The sequence below is a fragment of the Pipistrellus hanaki genome (assembly GCF_964339955.1).
Source record: "Pipistrellus hanaki genome assembly, chromosome: 11".
Taxonomy (NCBI): domain Eukaryota; kingdom Metazoa; phylum Chordata; class Mammalia; order Chiroptera; family Vespertilionidae; genus Pipistrellus; species Pipistrellus hanaki.
The window spans coordinates 42,296,829-42,319,552 of NC_140513.1; the positions used below are offsets into that span (position 1 = coordinate 42,296,829).

At 42.0% G+C, this 22,724-nt stretch overlaps 1 protein-coding gene across 1 annotated transcript in view; it reads right to left on the reverse strand.

Moving 5' to 3' along the window:
• Positions 1-22,724, reverse strand: part of LOC311630498 (uncharacterized protein) — a 122,157-nt gene that overhangs the window by 54,802 nt on the left and 44,631 nt on the right. The window contains exon 2 of the mRNA XM_084899572.1: positions 16,702-16,833. Coding sequence (XP_084755698.1) covers positions 16,702-16,748 — 47 coding nt within the window. The 5' untranslated portion in view covers positions 16,749-16,833. The remainder of the gene's footprint in view (positions 1-16,701; positions 16,834-22,724) is intronic.

Below are 22,724 nucleotides of genomic sequence, written 5' to 3' on the forward strand. Positions count from 1 at the left end.
TCCCATCATTGATGTTTCTATCTCTGTCTCCCTCTCCCTTCCTCTCTGAAATCAATAAAAATATATTTAAAAAATGAAAAAAAATGGGCCCTTGTTTCAGGAAACATTTACGTATGTGAAATTATTAGGTAGCAAAGTATAAGGATTTTGGTAAAAATGTATTCTTGTTTTCCAAAAACCCATCCTTCATTCTACAAAGTAAGAAGCACATATACAACCAAACAACAATATAACTAAAAGTCAGAGAAGGCGAAAAGAAAGAAAAATTAAAGAAAAACACACCCTGCATTTATCAAGGGTGTTTATGCTCCAGGCAAGCTAGGAATCACACGTTTCAATTATTTAATCCTCATGACAAATTTAACACCATTCTCACTTATTAGATGAGAACTGAAGTCCCGGTAAAGCTCAGTCACTTCCCTGTATGGAGACCCTGAGACTTCTGGCCCTGCCCCCATTAGCGGTCCTGAAAGGAGAGGAATCTTTCATTCCTGGCAGGACACAGGCGGCTGGTTTTCACAATGGCCTCCCCAAGACAGAAACCTCCTCCTGCCCCTCCCCCGGAGTCTTGAGTGAATCCCAGAGCCCTCCATCCCCACCTTCCAAGCTCTGCTGGCCCAGTAGCAGTGGCAATAAAGAGGCTTGGTCACCGTGTAACATGCTGCTGACTCACAGGAGAGGGGCCCGGTCCAGCTATGCCTCTTCCTCTTTTTTCTCTCTTTTTTAAAAAAATATATATTTTTTTTAATTGATTTTTTACAGAGAGTAAGGGAGAGAGATAGAGAGCTAGAAACGTCGATGAGAGAGAAACATCGACCAGCTGCCTCCTGCACCCCCCCCCCCCCCACACACACACACACACACACACACACCGGAGATGTGCCTGCAACCAATGTATAATACATGCCCTTGACCGGAATCGAACCTGGGATCTTTCAGTCCGCAGACCGACGCTCTACCACTGAGCCAAACCGGTTTTGGCTGCCTCTTCCTCTTGCTGCAGACTTGAAATCCAACCAAATTCCTCACAATAAAAGTGGCGACAAAACCCAAAGAAGAGAAAAGGCCAGGGGATCAGAAGGGGTCACAGAAACCACGGTAGAACCCAATTAAAAGTTGCATTTGTCAGCTTCACCTGTGAGAGGTGTCTTTGTGCGCATTCCCCTTGGTTTCCGGAGGAAAGGTGGGGGGGTGGGGAGACAGCAACAGAGTGGAGAGCAAGGCTCTAAGAGAGGAGCCCTAGAGCATTCACAGCGGCATTGCGAAGGACTCAGGAGTAAAGAGCAAAACAATCCCTGGTCATGTAAACAAGGAAGACATGAGAAAATGGTGACCGTTACATTTTAGAGATTTTATTCATTAAAAAAAAAAACATGGCTGTCTCCCCACAGTTATGCGGAGAATCTCAAAAGAGAGTGGTTCTTATGTTTTTCTTTATTCTTACCCGAGAATATTTTTTCCATTGATTTTTAGACAAAGTGGAAGAGAGTGAGGAGGAGAGAGGAAGAGGGAGGGAGGGAGTGAGGGAGGGAGGGAGAGAGAGAAAGAGACGGGGAGAGAGAGAAATGTTGATGTGAGAGAGAGACATTGCACCCCAACTGAGGCCTGGGGATTGAACCTACAAACCAGGTGTATGTCCTTGACTGGGAATTGGTACCCCATGACCCTTTGGTCCACAGGCTGATGCCCTAACCATTGAGCAACCACCCAGGGCAAAAAGGGAGTGTTTTGAAAGTCACTTGTCTAGGGTCTGATCCTCCATTTATACAAGTCCAGAAACTCCTCTGTGTCCATTTATTCTGCTACTCTAGTTCTCAAGGATTTCCATGCTCATTAGCTTATAAGACCCTAAAACACAAACCAGCATGCCAAAAGGTGTGGTTTTCTTTTTCATTTAAAATATTTTGGTTTGTAATTTTTTAAAAAAATGTATAATAGTGGATAAAATTTTCTATTGATTATAACACTAATATTAGACCACTTATCAATTTGTCACTGCTGTGTAACAACCACACCAAAACTCAGAGAATTGAAACAATAAGCATTTGGTTTTGCTCACATGTCTAAGGCCAGTGGGCATTTCTGCTGATCTGGGCCACTGATCACTGATCATTGAGGTCCTCTCTCTTGGGCTCATTCAGGCACTTATAGTCAACTAGTGGCTGATCAAAGATGGCCTCACACACATGTCCAGTATTGTCTAGCAATCAGTCAAAGTAATATGTTTCTCATCACCAAGCAAGCTGGCTTGAATGTGTTCCCACGGTGGCTATGCAAGTCTCAGAGAAAGGAGTATTCAAGACCTCTGGAGACCTAGGCTTAGACCTGGCATACCACCCATCACAGCTACCACATTCCACTTTCCAGAACAAGTCACAAAGCCAGCCCAGATGCAAGGGGTGAAAAAATTGTCCCCAGCTATGGATGGGATGAGTTACAAAGTCTCATACAGGATAGGAAAGGAAATAATTACAGCTCTTTTGACCTTGATCCTCCACAGCTCCCCCTCTCAGGCTCTTGGAAAGCATGTTGATAAATAGAAGTCACTTGGTAGATACAAGATCAAATATAATTGGGTAGTGCTCAGGGGTTATTTCAGCCAGACTTCAAAAAAACTTGAGGAACTCTACATGCTCTAAATCCAGAATAAACCAAAGCACCAGGTTGTCTCTTTCCCTCTCCCGCCTCACCCACACCCTCACGCCTCCAAAGGTCCATTTGTGGATCATCTCTCTGAGTGGATTTTTTTCGGCAAATGCCCGACACTGAACCCTTCTGGTATGCATTGCTTTTTGTTGGTTTCACTCTTATGGTGACACCTATTTTTGTTTGTTTGTTTTGTTTTCATTTTTGTGTTTTACTATCTGTAGTCTCTACAATAATTACTATGTTTGGTTTTTAGTCAATAAAAATTCATAGTTGCTAAAGTTGTTTCAGGAAGAGATAGATAAAAACATTCTCTCTTCATCTCCTACCTCCTCCAGGGGGTGGGAAGCACTCCTGGAATCTGGAAGGAGAATCTTTTTTCTTCTTCTTTCCTTAGCTATTGCTATAATGACCAGCAATTTCTGGCCCTGTGGTTATAATCAAATGCCTGTAGGGCCCCGGGGGTATTGTATATACGAGAACTACTCCAGAATGGAAGTCTAGTTATTTTGCAGAAATTCAAGGAGTTCCAGCCCTGTTAGAGTAAGAAAGCATTTAGGTCTTCAGCGTGGCTTTGGAATGAGCCTTTCTGTGGAAACTAGTTTTCTAGGTCGCTATTCCATTACACAGTGCCCTCCTTATGAAAGCCCAGGGGAGAAATTTCTCTCTGATCTCAGAATGGGAAGTAGTTGGGCTGCCTTTTAGTAGTCAGAGCAGTTTTGCTGTGGCTGTTATTACAGATAATGTAGATCAGGTGTGTGAGGGCATCTTGTTCTTCCGGCATTTTAGTGTCACATCTGAGACCTATCTCCAGAAAATCTGCAGAACTTTCTGGTGTGAATTTTAGATATTAACCTCACACCTGACTTTGCCTTATTTTTCTTAATTCTACATAATCTCTGTTCTGCTTTCCTCATTCAATGTTTTTATTTTATTTTATTTTGTCCTATTTAAATTAGTTAAGTAGACGTAAATGCCTTTTAGAGCCTCAGAAAATAAATAAGAAAACAAATGCCATTTTCTGAAGAAAGCTATAGTTTAATTTTTTTGAATACTTTAAAAAATTCTTCAATTTTATCAATTTTGATGGAACCCTTTCTTTTTGATTTCTAATAGTTTGACCTGAGTTGATCATACTTCTCAATAGTCCATTATCATCTTTATTCTAAGAAGACCCGTCTGTTTTATTTATTTTCCCCTCCATGATCTCTCACCGCTATTCCTCACCTATCCCAACTCAACTATTTAATGTGATTATGTTAGTATGTGTTCTTATAAAATATAAAGTTCTATATGCATATATCTTAATAGTATGCAAGTGTTATTGTTATAAAGCTCAAGCTGTTTCTTTTTTCATTCAACACTGTGTTCTAAAGGCATTTATGTTTTGCTATGGGTACATCTAGCCTGTTACTTCTTTCTCCTGAATAGCGTGAACTCAACACAGTTTGCTGCTCCACGCCCCAAACTGCTTCCCAATCCCCTACCCACAACCCCCACCACAAACATGCTATAAATTCAGTTATTATACACAGGGTGAACACTTTTGAGAATGGAAAGGGAGCTATTAAAAATTCTACCAGACAGAAGATGTACCTACAATTGTCAAAGGAAAGCTGAAGTGCCTTATCACCTTACTCATATAAAGTTTATAAGGATCCTGGTAAACTCTGCGACCATACCTTCTGGATGTGTATCCAGGAATCGACTTGCTGGGTAAGGACGTGTATACATAGACCTAATTTGCTATTCCCACCAGAGTCCTCTGCAAGGTTTCTACACCAGTTTACATCCTCATCAATAGTACATGAGGGTTCCCGTGGTCCCCTATCTTTGCCAACACTTGGCATTATCCTAATTTTGCCAGTCTCGTACACGCAAAGTAATATCTCATTGAGCATCTCTTCGTACTCTGGTTAGCTTTTTGTACTATCCCTTCCTGTGAATTTCTACTCTGATACCTTTGCTCGTTTTCCATTGAGGTATCAGTCTTACTGATCTGCAGAAGATGGACATTTTTCTAAAATGAGTACACAGTTCTCTGTGCTCTTAAACAGTGTATCATCTGCATCATTCTCCTTTCTTGGAGAACTAGGGTCACGTGATGATGAATATAAGTAACACTGCTGGGGTTATAAGATGCTATGGAACCTAGAATTCAATGAGTACAAACCAAATGTTATAAACTGAACAGTGTCCCTCTAAAATGTGCCTGTTGAAGCCCTAACCCCCATTGCAAACATCTTTGAAGATGTGGCCTTTAAGAAGCTAATAAATTGCATGAGGCCATAAGTGAGGGGACCTAATCCAATATGGCTTGTGTCCTTAGAGTCAGAGGGATACCGAGCAGGTGGCATGCATCCACAGAAAAGGCCATGTGAGGACACGGCAAAAAGGGAGCCATTCCCATGCCAAAGAGAGAGGCCTCCAGAGAACCAAACCTGCCAACACCTTAATCTCAGACTTCCAGCCTCCAGAACTGAGGAAATAAATGTCTGTAATGTGAGCCACCCAGCCAGCGGTATTTTGTTATGGCAGCCCTAGCACACTGATACAGCAATCAACGTAGAGGAAACATCTTTACATTTAGTCGTTTGCATCTTTCACTTCAGATAAAATGAAACATGCCCAGCTGTGTCATATATTAGACAGTATGTGCCGGCTGTCTTTCCAGAAAATTATTTACTGAGTCAGCATAAGCAGCCATATTACAATTGGTTCCCTTAAGCCCTAGCAAATCTCTCTCTCTCTCTCTCTCTCTCTCTCTCTCTCTCTCTCTCTCTCTCTCTCTCTCTTTTTTTTTTTTTTTTCCCATTGCAGTTGTCAATGTCATCCATCTTAGCAGCATCTTCCAAAGCAGCACAAACAATAGATCCTGGGTATTGTCAGCCAACTCTTCCCTCTCTTTATAACTCACTTTGACTATTCAAGGGTTGGAGAGAGGATTCTCTCTCAGCACTTAAGAGATTTATTGGAATGGGTTTACTTGAAAACACAAATTCTTCCTCCTCCAGGATAAATAATACTTCTGAAGACACAATATTGGAACAAGGGCGGAGAAGGTTTGATTTCACATAACCCAGTCAAATTGGCAATGGTTTCGGAGAGGAGTACGTTGAGAAAGATTCGGAGCCTGAGTGTGAACTCGGTGGGTTAAAGTGCTCGATGGCAAACGTTGCAGTGTCGGGTGGAGGATGCCGTGCTTGCCATCTCTATCTGAACAGACTGTCCCTTGTTTTTAATGTTTGGCTCTGAAAAAGAATTCCTGGTACAGCATCCATCAACATGTGTCTGAAAATTATGGGTCTGGAAGTTCAGTATATTATTTATAAGATGAAGAAAACTGTTTCATGATATCACCTCTTAACTCCATGTTCTTTAGTTCGAGTCGGTGACAATGGCAGCCATGAGCACTTTCCCTGTGCCCTGCTCCGATATGAGCACTTTAAACTGCTAACTCATTTCAACCACGCAGAATTCCCATCTTAGTAATAAGGCCACTGAGGTCTGAAGAGCTTGAGCACATTTCCAAGTCTTGGAGGCAGTAAGTAAGAATTCCAACCCAGAATTCTCATCAGTCTTAAATATTATGTTGATGTCCACACACACACACACAAAAAGGTAAACACTTTTTCAGGAATGAATGCTATATTTCAAAGTGAGCTAACAATAAAAAAGATTCTTTATCCTTAGGTAAGTTTATAGTGCTGATATAAAAATGACAAGAAAAAATGTGCAACTAATCAGAAAAAAATGTTGCTTATTAATCCATGAGTTTGGAGAGTGTGTTGTGTCATAACCTGTGTGTTTTTTATATAGATTATCTCACTTAGTCCTCCAAACCATCCTATGAAGTGGTTATCCTTATTTTGTGGATGAGAAAATGAAGGCAGAAAAGTGAAATAGCTCAGTCTTAAGTCACATAACTGATAACTGATGGAGTTGGGATCCTAACCTAGGTAGTCTGATCCAGAAGTCAAGTCTTAAAGCTACTATTTACTCTGCAGCAAAATTTGGAAAGTGTTACTTTAGGTGGGCCTAGAGGTTAGCTACAGCTAAAAATCTTAAAGTCATTTAAGCTGCTGACCTCTTAGGCACCCAGAAACAAAAACTTGCTGTCTGACTGACACTTGGACTACTTTACAAAATTAGTCAGTTGCATCATTTCTTGGAAACTTGTTCAGGATATAGACCGTGTTCAGAAATCAGATAGTTCTCCCCTGGAAAAGTCAGTGAATTCTTTTTGAACTTCATGACTTCCGTTTTTTTTGTTTTTGTTTTTTTTTTTTTTTTAATACTCACCTGAGGATATTTTTTCCATTGCTTTTCAGAGAGAGTGGAAGGAAAGGAAGATGGGGGGTCAAGAGAGAGAAAGAGAGAGAAACATCGATGTGAGAGAGACACATCAATTGGTTGCTTCCTGCATGCTCCACAACTGGGGACAGGAGAGCAAACCATCAGCCCATGCACCAGAGGGTTTGGGGTTCGATTCCCGGTCAAGGACAGGTCGAACCCCAAACCCTCTGGTGCATGGGCTGATGCTCTAAAAATAGATTTAAAAAGCCATGGCCAGTGCAGCTAAGGGAGACTTTGCTTTGTAAGCTTTGTTTTACTTATTTTCCAACATGACATTCTCTTCTGGTATCTTCCAGTCATGAGGAACATACACATGGCTCAAACACCTGTGTTGTTCTTTTAAAATCTTTTGCTTCTGCAGTTCATAATGGACCGAGGTTATTCATTGATAGCTGTGATTTTTCCACATGGAAAAATGGACCCTGTAGGATGGTTTTGAAGATGGAGCTAATTATTTTGCTGCTTGTGTGTATATTATTTCAGCAACTCATGTATTCCCAGACATTGTCATCAGTTCCTACAAATGTGTAGGCAGCTAATTACAGGTGAAATTATTTACAGCACCCAATGGGACACCAGGGTGCAGCATTCTACAGACGTGAGCCTTTCTGACTGAATTGTTCTGTACCAGATTTCAAATCTGCAAGTCACCCAACCCTTTGAATTCCTGACGAATGTCTTGTAACTCTACAGAAATTAATAGGATGTGGCTCAACTTTTCACTGAAGTTTGCTCCATCACCACCACCTTCACTACCCCTACCTCTCATTGGAGAGCTGACTTCTGGTCCTACAGGGTGGTGAACTCCCTTAATCTTCAGACACCTAAAGACTACTATTATTACAATGTGTGCTACTTAGAAAGTAGCACACATTGTAATAATAGTAGTCTTTAGGTGTCTGAAGATTATGGGCCATGATCATAATAGTAGTCTTTAGGTGTCTGAAGATCATGGGCCATGATGCTTTCTGTATCTGCCACTCCCATTCATATACATATGGTCACTTTCTGTTGTGTCTGCTATCTCCTTCCCCTGTTGCTTCACTCGTGCCCACTGGCTCTGGGCTGAGCAAAGCATCCATGCAGTGGTCTCAATGTGGCCCTGTAGTGTGGCTTTCATTCCACCCCCACTTATGAGAGGAACCCCCTGAAATTACCTCGCAAAGCTGTATATGTGTGCACATACCTGCACATGCATGTGCATTTTTCTGAGGAGAGAACCATGGCAGACCCTATGGATTGCCCACCCTCAAACAATTTCCAATTCCCCATCTCTTTGAATTCCTTTGCCATAGAGGCTGAACAGTGACAAATTTTCAATTTCCCAACTTCCCTTGTTTTACCAATGAGAAGGAAAACATCCTTTCTTGAATAAAAAGCAAAGCCTCACCAAGAGAAGATCCTTTGCCTTTCATTCTGTCCCATGATTCCTGCCTGGGGTGTAGATATGAAACACAGGTATACAGCAGCCATCTTGCAAACCTGAGGCTACAGGCCTGAAATGAAGGCCTGTATCTACAGTGGAGAGGAAGAAGGTTGGAAAGAAATTCAGTCTCTGAAGGTACCCATGAGCCACCATCCCAGCTCTGGACTGCATACCTCCAGATATAGTTTTACATTTTTTGAATGAAACACACATAAACACACTTTTAAAATGAAGAGATAAAAATATACACAGAAATTGTAAAGTTTTCTTCCTGCTCTCTGATAGACTGCCTTGCAAGTGGCCTCTGGGAAAACCTCCTATTTTGGAGACCTCTGCTAAATAACCAACAATTCACTATAAGCCAGGCATCATTAAACAGCAGTGACAATGAAGGAAGGGAAATACCCAGGGAAGAACACTATATGATAGGTTGATATTATAAGGTCATTTTTTGTTTCATATATAAAACAAACAAACAAACAAACAAAACCTGGAAGAGTATACATAGAATGCCAATGATGGTTGCTTTAAACTATGTGTTCATTGCTCTCTGCATCTACCATGTATTAATTTGCAATGAGAAAAAAAAGAAATGTTATTTTAAATATCCCAGTAGTTCATGAGAGGCCTGACCCATCTTCCAAAATTTACTTTTTCCTTCATGGTGCCCTTGTTGTGGTATTAACATGCACACACATGTGATGATAGTCAGGCAAGTGTGGTGGGGAGGACTTGAGATGATGGCTCATTTCAGGTGGCCTCCAGCCTGCTCTGGGGGGGGGGGGGGGGCGGTCGGGGAGAGTGGAGATTAGAACGGGGGAAATGAACTCTCTATGGGACATCACCCTCCTACCTATCAGTGCACTATTTTCATGTCTTATTCCACTTATCTCAGAATTGACCTAATTCCCATCTCTGTCAAAGAATGATGTGTAGTTAGCCCTTAATTCCATCTATTCCACTCTTGCCTTTTCAGAGATGGGGAAGAGCAAGCTCTGAAAAGCTAAGGGTACGTCCAAGGTCACACCAGCAGCAGTGGGTAGACCAGAACCCATTCATCATTAACAACCACCACCATCACTACCACCCTCCTGCCATATAGCATCCTTCCTGCTGGCTGGCTATTGGCCTGGGTGCCATCTCTGTAGTCTCTTATCCTGATAAAAAAAAAAAAAAAAAACTCTGCAAGGTGGGTGTCCTTACCTCTATTTTAATGCTGAAGACACTAGGCTCAGACAAGTTATATAATTTTCCAAGTCTACAAAGAAACAGAACCAAAACTTGAACCCAGCTCTGTCTGGCTTCCATCTCTAGGCTATTTTCACTCCTTCAGATGACTCAAGAAGTGTTTGTCTGATCGATTGTGGGCATGCCTACGAAGCAGTTTCCCATAATTCCTTCCCTATTGGAGTCTCAGGAAATCCATTTCAATGCCAACTTCATCTCCCCTTAGAAGCAGGGAATGCTTCCTGAAAGAGCCTGCTCTCTCAGCAGCTGGTGATATTTGATTTGATTAACACCCTGGAACCTATCACCAGACTTGAAGATGATGCCTAATTAATTGCTTACGTTAAAGAGCTGGCACTTCCTGCATTTGGTTCACACTTCCAGCCGCAATCATGTTTTCACTTCAGCAATAATATTTATGTGATTAGCAAATAGTCAATTCATACTCTGATGTGGACCTGATCTGTGTGTGGGACCTCCCAAAGCAGATGTCCTTGGCAGGTGTAAAGAAATAGACTCTTTTTTTTCCACAGGAAGAGGCATGAAAAAAGATCTTCCACTTACATTTTAATGAAAAATCACGCATCAACAAATATTCTTTGAGCACTGACCTACTCTGTGTCAGTCATTACATTTCGAAGGCCTCGTGGGGGCTAAAAAGGAGTCACATTAGACATAACTTCTTTTTTTTTCCTTCTAGGATCTAGATGCATAGGTCAGAAAAAGTCATTCTACATTAGACATCTTAAGTTTCAATAAGCATTTGCTAAGGTAGCCCAAGATATTATCATACAAAAGGCAGGAATATACGGCCTAGATGGTACTACAGTTAAGTGAGTTTGTGATGTTAAATGACTCCAGAATGCAAATGGAGATCAAACTAAAAAAAAAGTGATGTGCCATGAGGCAATCCTATGCAATCTTTTTAATCAAGAACTTGGACAATAACACAGAAAAGCAGGATAATATCTTCTGTTAGCAGGAAGTTGGAATGGATAAGGTAGAATTTTGGATGACACAATTTAACCCAACTGAAAAGTGGGTTGAATTCTAACATCATGAGATTCAGTAAGAACAAATACCATACAGCCACCAGAACCAGTACTGCACAGGGAAGATGTGGCTTTGAGGGAAAGATTTGAGGATTAGCAACCAGCCACAAGCCTAATATGAAGCAAAAAAGGTGTGGTGCATGGCCCAAGTCACTAATGCATGTTTGACTATTGTAAAATACCAAGACCTGGCTGGTGAGAGCCCTGCTCTGATTCTTACTGTCCGCCCACCCTTAGATACTGCATATACTGCCTTCTGTTTAGTTGAAAGTAGGCAGACCATATATGATATTGGTCAACCAGGACGCTTTCTAGAATGAAAGGGTTTTGGGAGATGATTAAGCCTGGAAAATAAACATAAACAAAGACTCCTTGACAACCCGGATTGTATGTTACTCAGTTATAAGGGATACAGACAAGTTGGAGGTTATTCAAAAGATAGATTCAAGAATGGGAAGGCCTCAAAAAAATAGATTTTGATAAATTTTTGAAGAGAGAATTGTTTAGCCTGAGGAAGAGCTACATGAGGTCTGAATAAAAGCTATTTTGAGTTATTGAAAGAAAAGCATACAGAATTTGGATGGGACCTGTGGATCATGGGTCTTGAGGAATTCTACTAGGAGGCATCCAGTATAGAAAAAATGACTGCATCTTAGGAGAACTCAAGCCTGAGAGGGGGGGAATGAATAGCCCTCCAACGAGGATAGACTTTTTGAAAGCCTACCTGGGTCATGTGCCTACTTAATTCTTTTTAAAAAAAATCTACTAAATTGGAATAATTCCTTCTTAATGAAAAAAAAATCTGCTTAAAAAATTGTTATTATTGTTCTAATATATGGTGATTCTGCCCTCTTTTTTTTTTTCCAGAGAGAAGTTCCTTCATGGAAGTTAGACACCACAGGTCTATGATTCTATTAGGAAAAAAAGAGGGCAGAACCACCATATATTAGAACAATAATAACATTTTTTTAAAGCAGATTTTTTTCATTAAGAAGGAATTATGGTTTTATATATGCTTACACTATTTTTATTAAACTTGTTGTGGTGACATTGGTTAATAAGATTATATAGGTTTCAAACATACAATTCTATAATACATCATTTAGATACTGCATTCTGTGTTTACCACCCAAAGTCAAATCTCCTCCTGTCATCCTGTGTTTGACCCCCTTTACCCTTTACTATCTCCCCCACAACCACCTTTCCCTCTGGTGACCACTATGAGTTTTCATTTGTCCATTTGTTACTTTCAAGTTTATAGATAGCCCACATATGAGCAAAAAAAAAAAACCCCAAAAAAACAAACAAAAAAATACATATGCTTTTTTTTCATGGGACTATTTATAGTTGAGAATTTTCTTTAATATTTTCCTTTGTAAAGACCAACACAAATACCACATCACACTAAATCTAAGACACCATCAGTGGTAAGATGCATAACTAATATCTACCATTAAGAGAGAGGAAAAAATGCCACCAACAAACTTATACCCCACAAACTTCTCCGCATTTAAATTCTAACTCTCCTGGATCACTTTTCAACTCAGAATGGGCATGTTGTTCCTATTTCCCCCCACAATATTAGTGTATGTGCCAGCACAAGAGCATTGAGGATGTAGTGTTTCTTTTAAAAAGCATTCTACTATTTCTCCAAGCAGGAAACATTTGATCTGAAGGCTTCTATGTTGTTACTTTTCTGTTGTAACCAGCAAATAACAACAGTAGGTTTTCGGACAACAATTAGGATTTTTATTCTTCCTTCAAATAGCCCTCAAATGGTTTGCTTTAGGGACTGAAGTTGCCTGCTTATGCCACCAGAAGAATAACAACTTCGTTCTGCACAATGACAAATGCATCCCACTTGGCTCGGCCAACAGATGCCAGGGGTGTTACAATGTGAAATATGGATGTTTTAGAACTTACAAAATACAGTTACTCAATCTTCCTATCTGCCTCTTTGACCTAGGTCAGTGGTCGGCAAACTGCGGCTCGTGAGCCACATATGGCTCTTTGGCCCCTTGAGTGTGGCTCTTCCACAAAATACCACGGTCTGGGTGAGTCTATTTTAAAGAGGTGGCTTTAGAAGAAGTTTACGTTTAAAAAATTTGGTTCTCAAAAAAAATTTTCAAACTTTGTACTGTTGATATTTGGCTCTGTTGACTAATGAGTTTGCTGACCACTGTCCCAGGTTATACCCTTTACTTGATTTCCCCAGCCTGCATTGCTAGCTGGCTGGAATAACCTTTACCCATTGGCCTTCACTTTCACTGAGAGTTCCCACAAGTGTGTCCTTGGCTTGTCTTTCTTTCTTCCTTTCTTTCTTTTTTTTTTTTTTTTTTTAATATATTTTATTAATTTTCCACAGAGAGCAAAGGAGAGAGATAGAAAGCTAGAAACAGTGATGAGAGAGAAACATCGACCAGCTGCCTCCTGCACACCCCCTACTGGGGATGTGCCTGCAACCAATGTACATGCCCTTGACCAGAATCAAACATGGGACCTTTCAGTCCGCAGACTGATGCTCTACCACTGAGCCAAACCGGTTTTGGCCTTGTCCTTATTTCTATTTCTCCTAATTAAATTAAAGTATTCCTAATCTCCTCATTTCAGCTCGCTTCCTATTTTATGCCCACCAACTGGCAGAAAACAAAACAAAAATGAAAAGGCCAACCAAGATTTTGCATCTCAAAAGAAGACGTGCTCCCTCTCTCACTGTTCTCCTTAAGAAGAGCCACAGAGCTTTACCGTGCAGAGCAGTTCTGAGCTCTGGCTGCGAAGCAAAAGAATTCGTTGAGATTTTTTTAAATGCAGATCCCAGTGGGCTAACCCAAGACCCGCGAACTCACACTCTCATTTGGGAGTACAACTGTGGGGAAGCAGGCACTTGCATTTTTTAAGAGCGATCCGCACATTGATGTGGTATGTCATCTAGGTTATAAATCATTACGAGCAGAAAGACATTAGGCATTTCCCAGGTCACGCAGGGACAACTTGATTGATATACACTAACACAAGTTTGAAACCAAGAGTGTGCAGCAGAAAACAGTTCATATGGAGGGACCACAATTGCATTCATTCAAACCATAACATTCACACCGTCTGTACTCAGGATGATTACACTAAGGGGTGTGAAGAATGGTGAGAGCACAGGCAGGAAAAGAGGAGGAGAGTCTCTATTCTCAACCTTCCAACAACCCCAAATGTGCCTGGTCTGAGACCATGGGGAAGGCGATCTATGACAACCTCATCCTCCATTCTCCAGCCACTGCTTTCCAGGCCCATTGCAGACATGAGATGCTCTGGGCGTAATTCTGGTTCTCTGACTGAGAGCTATGCTATAGATTCAGAGTGGAAGGTTGTATTAATGAGGGCCTATGCTCAGAAAATAGACAAGTCCTTGCATCAGAGGTCTCCGAGTTTTTTTTAACGGCTAGTAGAGAGCCCTTGACATTCTCCACTCATCACCTCCATTTTTAGCAAAGGTTCTTCTAAATTTTAGATAAGCATTAAGATCTCCCATCTTTTCTGGGTGCTGGTAGATAATTGATGGTTCTACTGTGAGCTCTGGCCTTTTCGCAGTGCCAGGAATTTAGAATGAACTTTCCACACCAAAGCCCAGGCCATCTTTCACTCGCCTCCTGGCTCCAGGAACCTCTTGCTCATAATTAGGGAAGAGTCTGAGACTCGTTGTCTCCAGTGAATTTCTTTTCCTCCCAGGCCCAAAGCAGAAACTGGAAGCAAGAACACCAGAAGCACAAATCATTGCAAATCAGTGCTGATGGTGCATTAAATACTGATGCTGTGCTTTTTCTCTTGCCCCCCTGTATTGAGCACAAACTATGGGCCAGGCCCTTTATCTCCATTCTCATTTAATTCTCACCACAACCTAGGAAGTAGGCTTCATTTTCCATCCCTGTTTTACAGAGTGAGAACAGGATCCAGATTAAGCAACAACAATCCCAAGGCCATACAACAGATAAAGGAAGGATCTGTCTCATGTTTCATGACAATTTTTAAATTCAATTTCATTCCATGACCAGGTATGGAGGCTTTATTACATACCAGGCACCGAAACACCTGCCAGCCTATGGGGTATAAATCCATGGTAGGTCCTGGGAGGACACAAGGTGAATGCTTCCGGGGCTCACACCCAGCAGCTGACACTAATTTAACTGGCAATACAAGGTTGATAAAGGGCTTTGATAATGGGCTATAAGGAATGTGTGAATTGATAAAGGCACATGAGGCTGGAGAAAAGAAAAATAACTGAGAGGTCTGTAAAGGTGCCTGGAAAGAAGTGAAAACTGAATTATGCCTTGGACTTTTTTTTTTTACTTAAAACACTACTGATCCAAAGATGTGGTGCTCCCCTCCCGCCCTCCACCAATTCTCTGACATCAGCTGGGTGTCCTACAACTCAGTTTAATTTTGGAACTCCACCTGGAGGTGGAGTCAGATCCCACCAGTTAAGGGCTCCATTCTACAAGACTGCCCCACTTCGGGTGCCAGTTGAAAGTTGTGGATCCTTTGTTACTGCTCTGGTGGCACTTTCTGGGCTCAGAGGACTCTACTAACATCCTTGCACTGTGCTGGATATTCTCCCTGCTCTGAGGTTGGCTCAGGTTCTCTGTACCTTAGACACCACTCAGCCATTTCTGTTTTAGGGCTTTGTAGCCTTCTTGGACAGAAGGGGGAAGTGATGACAACCCACGCCATCTGGGGTCTCTGTATCCATCACCTTTCCCTCTGGGGAGCAGGGCACAGAGCCTCTTTCTTAGAGCAGAGAGAGGCCACCAGGCTCTGAAAATGAGTCCTGCTGCTCTCCCTCTACCCCTCACCTTCCCTTTGCTCCTCTTCAACCTACCACTAACAACTAAGAGCTCTTTCAGCCCCCAGATCTTGCCCTCTCTCCACTCCCCGCCACACTTCTGGAAAACTTCATGTTTTAACAGAGGCTAGATGCCTTCTTCAATTCTCCTTATAGTTTCCATGCCAAATGCCTAGAGGGTCTTGACTTTTGATGATCAAAAGCCCATTTTTCCCCTTCTCTAGTGAAACTCATTTTCCCCAGACACAACAAAAGATGCCTGAATGGGGTTGGGGGGAGAGGCAGAGCAACAGGAGCTGCCCGAGTGGGAAAATCAGCTAATGAATTAAAAACATCATTCTGCCAATGTTCTCACCACCCTTTAAATTTGGTTCTTCCCTTGAGCAAAAAAGGGAGAAGTTCACTTGGAATCCTTCTTCGTGTTAAGACCTCTTTCCTGTTCCTGTGTCTCAGAAGAATTTCTGTTTCAGGTGACCTGCTCTAGACTGGGCTGGAGGTTAAATTCCAAGGTGACCCTAATACCTACAGGTGATGATCTCACATCTTGAAAGCTGCCTCAGTCAGAGCTAACTGCTGACTCTTGGAGATTTTATCAAGAAATTCAGTAAATAGATCCTGGCCAATATGGCTCAGTTGGTGGGACTGTTGTCCTGTCCATCTGAAGAGTTGTCAGTTCGATTCCTGGTCAGAGCACATAGCCAGGTTATGAGTCTGATCCCCTATGAGAGGCAACTGATCAATGTTTCTCTCTCACATCTCTCTCTCTCTCTCTCTCTCTCTCTCTCTCTCTCTCTCTCTCTCTCTCTCTCTCTTTCTCTCTCTCTCTCTTTTTCTCTCCCTGTCTTCTCCTCCTCCTCTCTCTCAAATCAATAAAAACTTATTCTTGGGTTAGAATTTTTTAAAAAGAAAAGAAAGAAATTCGGCAGACAGTATTTCAAGTGGCTAATCACCAAAGTGTGCAATAGTGTAGAAATATAACAGGTATATTTCTAACATATTACCGTTATTTGTATGGCTGGTGTGCCTACATGCAGCCTTTGGAAATTTTTAACACAAGATCCTTATATTGAGGCTGTGTCCTTCATGAGCTTCCCATGCCAGTAATCACCACTGGGAATTAAATATTTCTCATATGGCTACCTGTCCATGCCCAGCTTGTGTCTTACCCTGTTCGTTCATTGAGACTTCTGTTCCTTCTCGCACCCTGTGACATGCCTTTGGTTAGATGTGGGGTCCTTTCTTTAGTTTCAGTCACTCTCTCTGTTTCATAGGACCATCTTCCACATAAACAACAGGCCCTGAAACAGAAATAACTTGTCAGTTAAAAAAAAACACCATCCAAGCAAAAAATGCAGATGTTTGAGAAAAATAACTTGATTCTTTTCTCCACCAATTGCCCACTCCAAATGAGGACTTCCGGGAGTGTCAGTTCCAAAACACAGCTGCGTGTTATAAGAACTCCTCCGTGCAGGTCGATAGATCCCCGTGGGGCCTGCGTCCCACCAGAAACCCATGCAGGGAAGGGTCAGAGGAGTCTCTCCTCATTAAGCAGAAGGAAATTTTTCTTGGTACAAATTAAAATCCTCCCCTGTGGCTGTGAATTTATCGGCAAACCTGCTCCCACTGGTCACTTTATAAATGATGATTGGGAACAATCAATCATTTCCTTCGGCTACAAAGGCAGCTCAAATTGGTTCAAAATGGCAGACTTCCTGCTGGAAGGAACCTTCCCTGAACCAACGATAATATTTCTAGGGAAAAAGTGAAGGGGGGTAGTTGGCTGGGGTGGATCCACATTTCCAGGATCTGAAGGGAAATATTCAACAGCTTGTGGCTTTACCACCTACATATATTCTTATGCACGCCCAGAAGGGAGTTAAGCCTCAAATGTTCTAGTTCAAATTGTACTAGACTTATGGAACCAATCACTTCATAAGGTGTATATATATACTATATATATGTGTGTGTGTGTGTGTGTGTGTCTAATCCCTATGTTGTACACTTGAAATTAATATACTATTGTCAACTGTAATTGAAAAATAATTTTCAACAGTATTTGCTCATTTTAAACATCTATTTTTATTAAAGAGTTTTATTTTTTATTTTTAGAGGAAGAGTAAGGAAGAGGGAGAGAGAGAGAGAGAGAAACATTAATTGGCTGCATCCCCATGCCTCCTACTGGGGATTAAGCTTGAAACCCAGGCATGTGCCACGACCGAGAATTGAACTGGCAACCCTTTGGTGCATGGGATGACACCCAACCAACCGAACCACACCAGCCAGGGTGGTCTCTGTTCATTTTTATCCACCAAAAAAGCTGAACATTATTTAATAAGTTTTTAGTATTTAGTGAAAAATAGTACAAGCACACAAAATCATTCAGAGTATGTGTGAGCCTGACACCATACTCCCTCTGTTCCTCCTTCCCGTCAGTGACGGAGGAAACCTCCTTTATTTTAAGAATACAAATGTAGGTCGCATGGCAAATAAATGCTAATATGATATAAATAATCAATTGATTGGGCTTTGCAATTCTGAAAACAATAAATAGCTCAAGCAGTGATCATTTGAAACAAGATCTAGGAATATATTGAGCTGATTTGCTGTTTTACCCATCACCTCCATTGCTCTCTTTGTTCTGGGCCAAATGCACAGGCAATTTCTCTCCCAATATCCTCCTCCCAAAATAAAGCACCTGCTTGCAAACCATATCCCTCACCTAACCAGCCACTTTCTGCAAAGTACATACAGTCTTTTAAAATCATGTTAAGCATTTTTCAGTTTCTCTGGAGACTTCAATAAAACAAGGGGCATTCGTACACCTCACCCAGGCTGCTTGACTGAAAGTAGTGCGAGGCAAAAACCATCCGCATGTAGAGTTAAACAATAAAATTTTCCAAGTATACACATGCTGTGAGAATCAATAACCTCTTCTCAAACCAGCAAATTGGTTTCAAGTATTCGGTTCACTGGTTACATCCAGCAGCCTGAATAAGAGGCCCCCTCCTGGGTGAAAGGGACGGGGGTAATGAATTCTTGAAAAATGTGTTCTCATCAGAATTCCTGTGCTTCTCACAGAACGGATGACGGTATTTGTAAAGCTCTTTGGGAAGAAGCCTGGGTTTAATTTCAGTCAATCCTCTTTGTGGGAATTTTAACAAAAATGCTTCTGCGGAGCATTCTGAACTATCCCGTTTCAGGAGGACAAGTCATCGCAATTGTTTGGAGAAACGGATATTTTCTGGGTTGTAAACTGGCTTTGCAGCCAGATTCTTCTTTTTAAAAATAAAACTGATACTCTCTAGGAAAGGTTAGCCGAAGTCACTGGCCTTTCTACCAACCAAAGGGCTCTGGGAATACTGGTCTGGAAATCGCGTCCCTGTAATGGCAGGATATGCATGTTGCTCAGTGTCAGGCAAGTAGCCTGTGTTGTCTTTTCCTCCCTTCTGGCCTTCGCATTCCCTGAGCGCCATCCACCCTTCCCTCCAGGGACCAATGCCTACTGTCACCTCCACAAGCTGACGTCACGCCCCTGCTCTGCTCTCAGAGGCTTCTGGACCAGTCCTTCCGACTGTGGAGCCTCCTTTCCTTTCTTCTTCTAGGAATGGGACATTTATGCAGAAACTCCGGCCCAAAATACAGCCTCATTGGGAGAAAAGGCTTCCTCCAACAGGGTGACTCGCACAGTGCACAGTTTCAAAAGGGAAAGGAGCCAGCTCTCACCAGTCGTATCAAATGGCTTCTGAGCAACTTTTCCTCTCGTAGTCCCCAAGGCTCCCCTCCATGCCCCCTGCCCAGGCCCCTGCTCACTACAGGAATGGCAGACCGAGGACTCGCCTCTCAGGGCATCTCCCTTCTCAGAGCTCTGAAGTCCTAGTCATCGGAGGCCTCTTTCCTGCCATGTCCCCAGAGTCCCTCTCAAAGCTCCCAGTGGATTTCAGGGCTTAGAATTACTGCTTAGAGACACCGTGGGTTAGACCGGCATTTGTGGGCTGGCTTAGGAGTCCCACTCACATGAATTCTATTTTCTCTCCTGACAGCCTTACATTCCTACTTGTAAAAAAAAAATTTTTAGCATCATTAATAACATTGTTCATAAATAGCCTAGTATCTAAGAGAAACCGTGAGTTAAGCACAGCTACATTTTATAAACCCAACTTTGAAAAAGGGTGTGAAAGTTGGAGGCTGATTTTTTTTGGTTGGTTGGTTGGTTTGCTTTCTTTTTCTTTATTCTACCTTTCCACATATTTATGCATTCGTTTCTTACTATAAACATTTCTTAATCTCCTGGGATTAGGTATCTTGTTAGGGGCTGGGACTAGAGACCCCCTGACCTTGTGGAGCTCAGTCCAGTAGAATAAACAGATGAACAATTAAGGAAGAAAATGAAGAGCAAAAGCCCTCTGATGAGGAATGGTAGAAAAGCATGACGAACAGTATTCTGCTAGGAGTCACGGTGTAGCCAGAGAAGCTGAGGAAAGCTGGGGGCACGTGGCAGAAAAGATGGTTGCAGGAGAGACAATGACATAGGCAAAAGCTCACAGTGGAGGGAACCTGACAAGGCAAAGACAGAGAGGAGGCTCCTGGTTGGGCCCAGGCAGGTGGGGGTGGGGTTCCGTTGAGGCTGGACAGCTGGACAATGCTGTACCCCAAGGCTGCAGGGGGAAGAGCAAAAGGAAGTTTAACCTGAAAGGGGTGACAGGATCAACTGGGCTTTTTTTTTTTAGCACAGTGGGGAGAAATACTGCTGGCAAGAGTGGCTGTCAGGCCTGGCCAGTGTGGCTCAGTGGCTGAATGTCTACTCATGAACCAGAAAGTCATAGTTCAATGACCAGTCAGGGCACATGCCTGGGTTGCAGGCTCGATCTCCAGTGGGGGGCATGCAGGAGGCAGCCAATCAATGAATGATTCTTTTTCATCATTGGTGTTTCTCTCTCTCTCTCCCTCTCTCTCTGAAATCAATAAAAACACATTTTTTAAAAGAGAGTGGCTTTTAGTAGTCCACTTACAGAGGTCAGTGTGGGGGGCCTCGTGAGAAACACTGGCCACTTAGGGTGGATGGAGACAGACTCAAGGGATTGTCAGGTGGGGAAATAGGCAGGCTTTAGCAATGGGTTGGATATAAGGGCCGAGGTTTAGGAAGCATGGAGGAATGACTCTTAGGTTCCTGTTTTCAGTGTTTGGTCCTTTGCTTTATCACTATTGTCTGTGGTTCCCAGGCACTTACTATTATATTTTTCTCTCTTCATGTTCCTGCTTCATCCTGAAGGAAAAACTACCTATCACTTCAAAACTAACAATGCAAAGAGACCCTCAGCATTATTTCAGCAATCTCCCCAAATCTATTTCTAATACATAGTACTCCCAAGTGATTTCAGTTTATAATTTTTAGTATAATTTATTTTATTAAAATGAGAAACCTGATATTTTGACATAGTGGTAAAAGATTTTTAGTTGCAAATATTTAAAGCCAACCTAAACCAACTATAACATAAAAGAGATTTCATTATAAGACCATAAGAGTGTCTCATAGAATGAAATGCAGAAATGCCACCAAGACTTAGAAAAAGGATAGAATCCCTCAGGTAGTTCTTTCCACACTCTGTCTGTTCTTCTCTGTGAATTGGCTTCAATCTTTTATCTTGGAAATGGGGCTTTTTTCAATCTGCACTCCCCAAGACAGCTCTGTAATGGCTCCTGTGTTTATCTGTTCTGGGTTTAGTCACAAAGACTGACCCTCAGTCCCTCAGCGTCTTAATTCCAGACCTCAGGGATGGGAACTTGACCCTGCTGCGGTCAGGTATTTGACCCTGGACAGTGAACTATGGCTGGGGTGGGTGTGAGAGTTCAGGGAAGAAACAGCCAGCAGCAATTCCGAGTTCCCAGAGAAGGGAGAATTGTTATGATTTTGGCAGACACCCTGTTGGAGAAAGAGGAAAACAATAGTTCTTTTGCTTCAATAAACATGTGCTAAGCGCTATCCATGTTCCAGGGCCCGGTTAGGCTTGTGGATATAAAAATAAATACAGCCAATTCTGCCTTCAAAGAGTATAACACCCAGTACTGCCTCGGAACACCTCTATACGTGCTCACTTACTTATAGTGCATACCTGAAAACTCACAGTCTGTGGCACAGAACCAACATGTGAGATGTTCATTCTGTGCAGTCTACATTTAGCTCTCCTCTTGGATCATGCCCAACACTGGCAGACAAAAGGGCAAAGGTCCAAAGTTTTATTCGCAGTCATTGTCACATGCTAACAAATAAGCAGGGCGAAATATATAATGTAGATGACTGGTACTTCTATCTACTGTCCTTCATCCATCTTCAGGGTGAAAAGGTTATCTGTCCATAGATAACTAGATAACAGTACTAGTTGCAGGCTATAACACGTCAATCTAGTGGCAATGTGGGCCCAGACCACAAGAGTAGAAGCACAACAGGTTCTGAGTCAAAGCCCTGGTTTCTGGTCACACTAGGAAGTCACAGGCTTCTGAGCCTCGCCTGTACAGTGAGGGGAAGTAGTTATGAAAATAAATAAAGAAGATGAAGGTATAAAGTAAAGCACTGAGAAGGCAGTCCACACTGAGGCGTCGGGTATGAGCAAAAGTAAGGACCCAGGGACCCCTAAGAACTGCTGAGAGGTTGGGAGGCTGAGCTGACAAGAGGAGAGAGTGTGGTCAGAGATAAGGCTGGAAACTCAGACAGGAGCCTGCTGCTGAGGACTTAGAAGGAACAAAAGGACTGGATAAAAACAGGCCAGGCAGCTAAGACTCCTCCCAGACCTATGGCTTGATTACCAGATGGATAACCAATAAGCTATAACCTTCCAATTTTCCCCAAAGTATGACACACCTCTCTCTGCAGATTTAGCTGTGCTTAATCTTTCCTTTTCAAACAAAGTGGAAGAAAGCTATCTATTATTTCATTCCACTGCCTTATCTAGCACAATTTCCCTTCCATGCTATGCCTCTCAAACCTTTCTTTTATGTTTCCTTTTTATGATAAATTTAAAGACAGGATAACTGCCTCTCTAGAGAGCTTTCATCTTCTCTTCAATTTCTTGTATTTTTTTTCCTCTACCAGATTTTATTTTTGAATTTTCAGATTTCACTAAATCTCCATTCATTTGCATGAGGATTTCTGTCTATTTAAAATGGTATAGGCATTTGTAGCCTTATTTAAGCT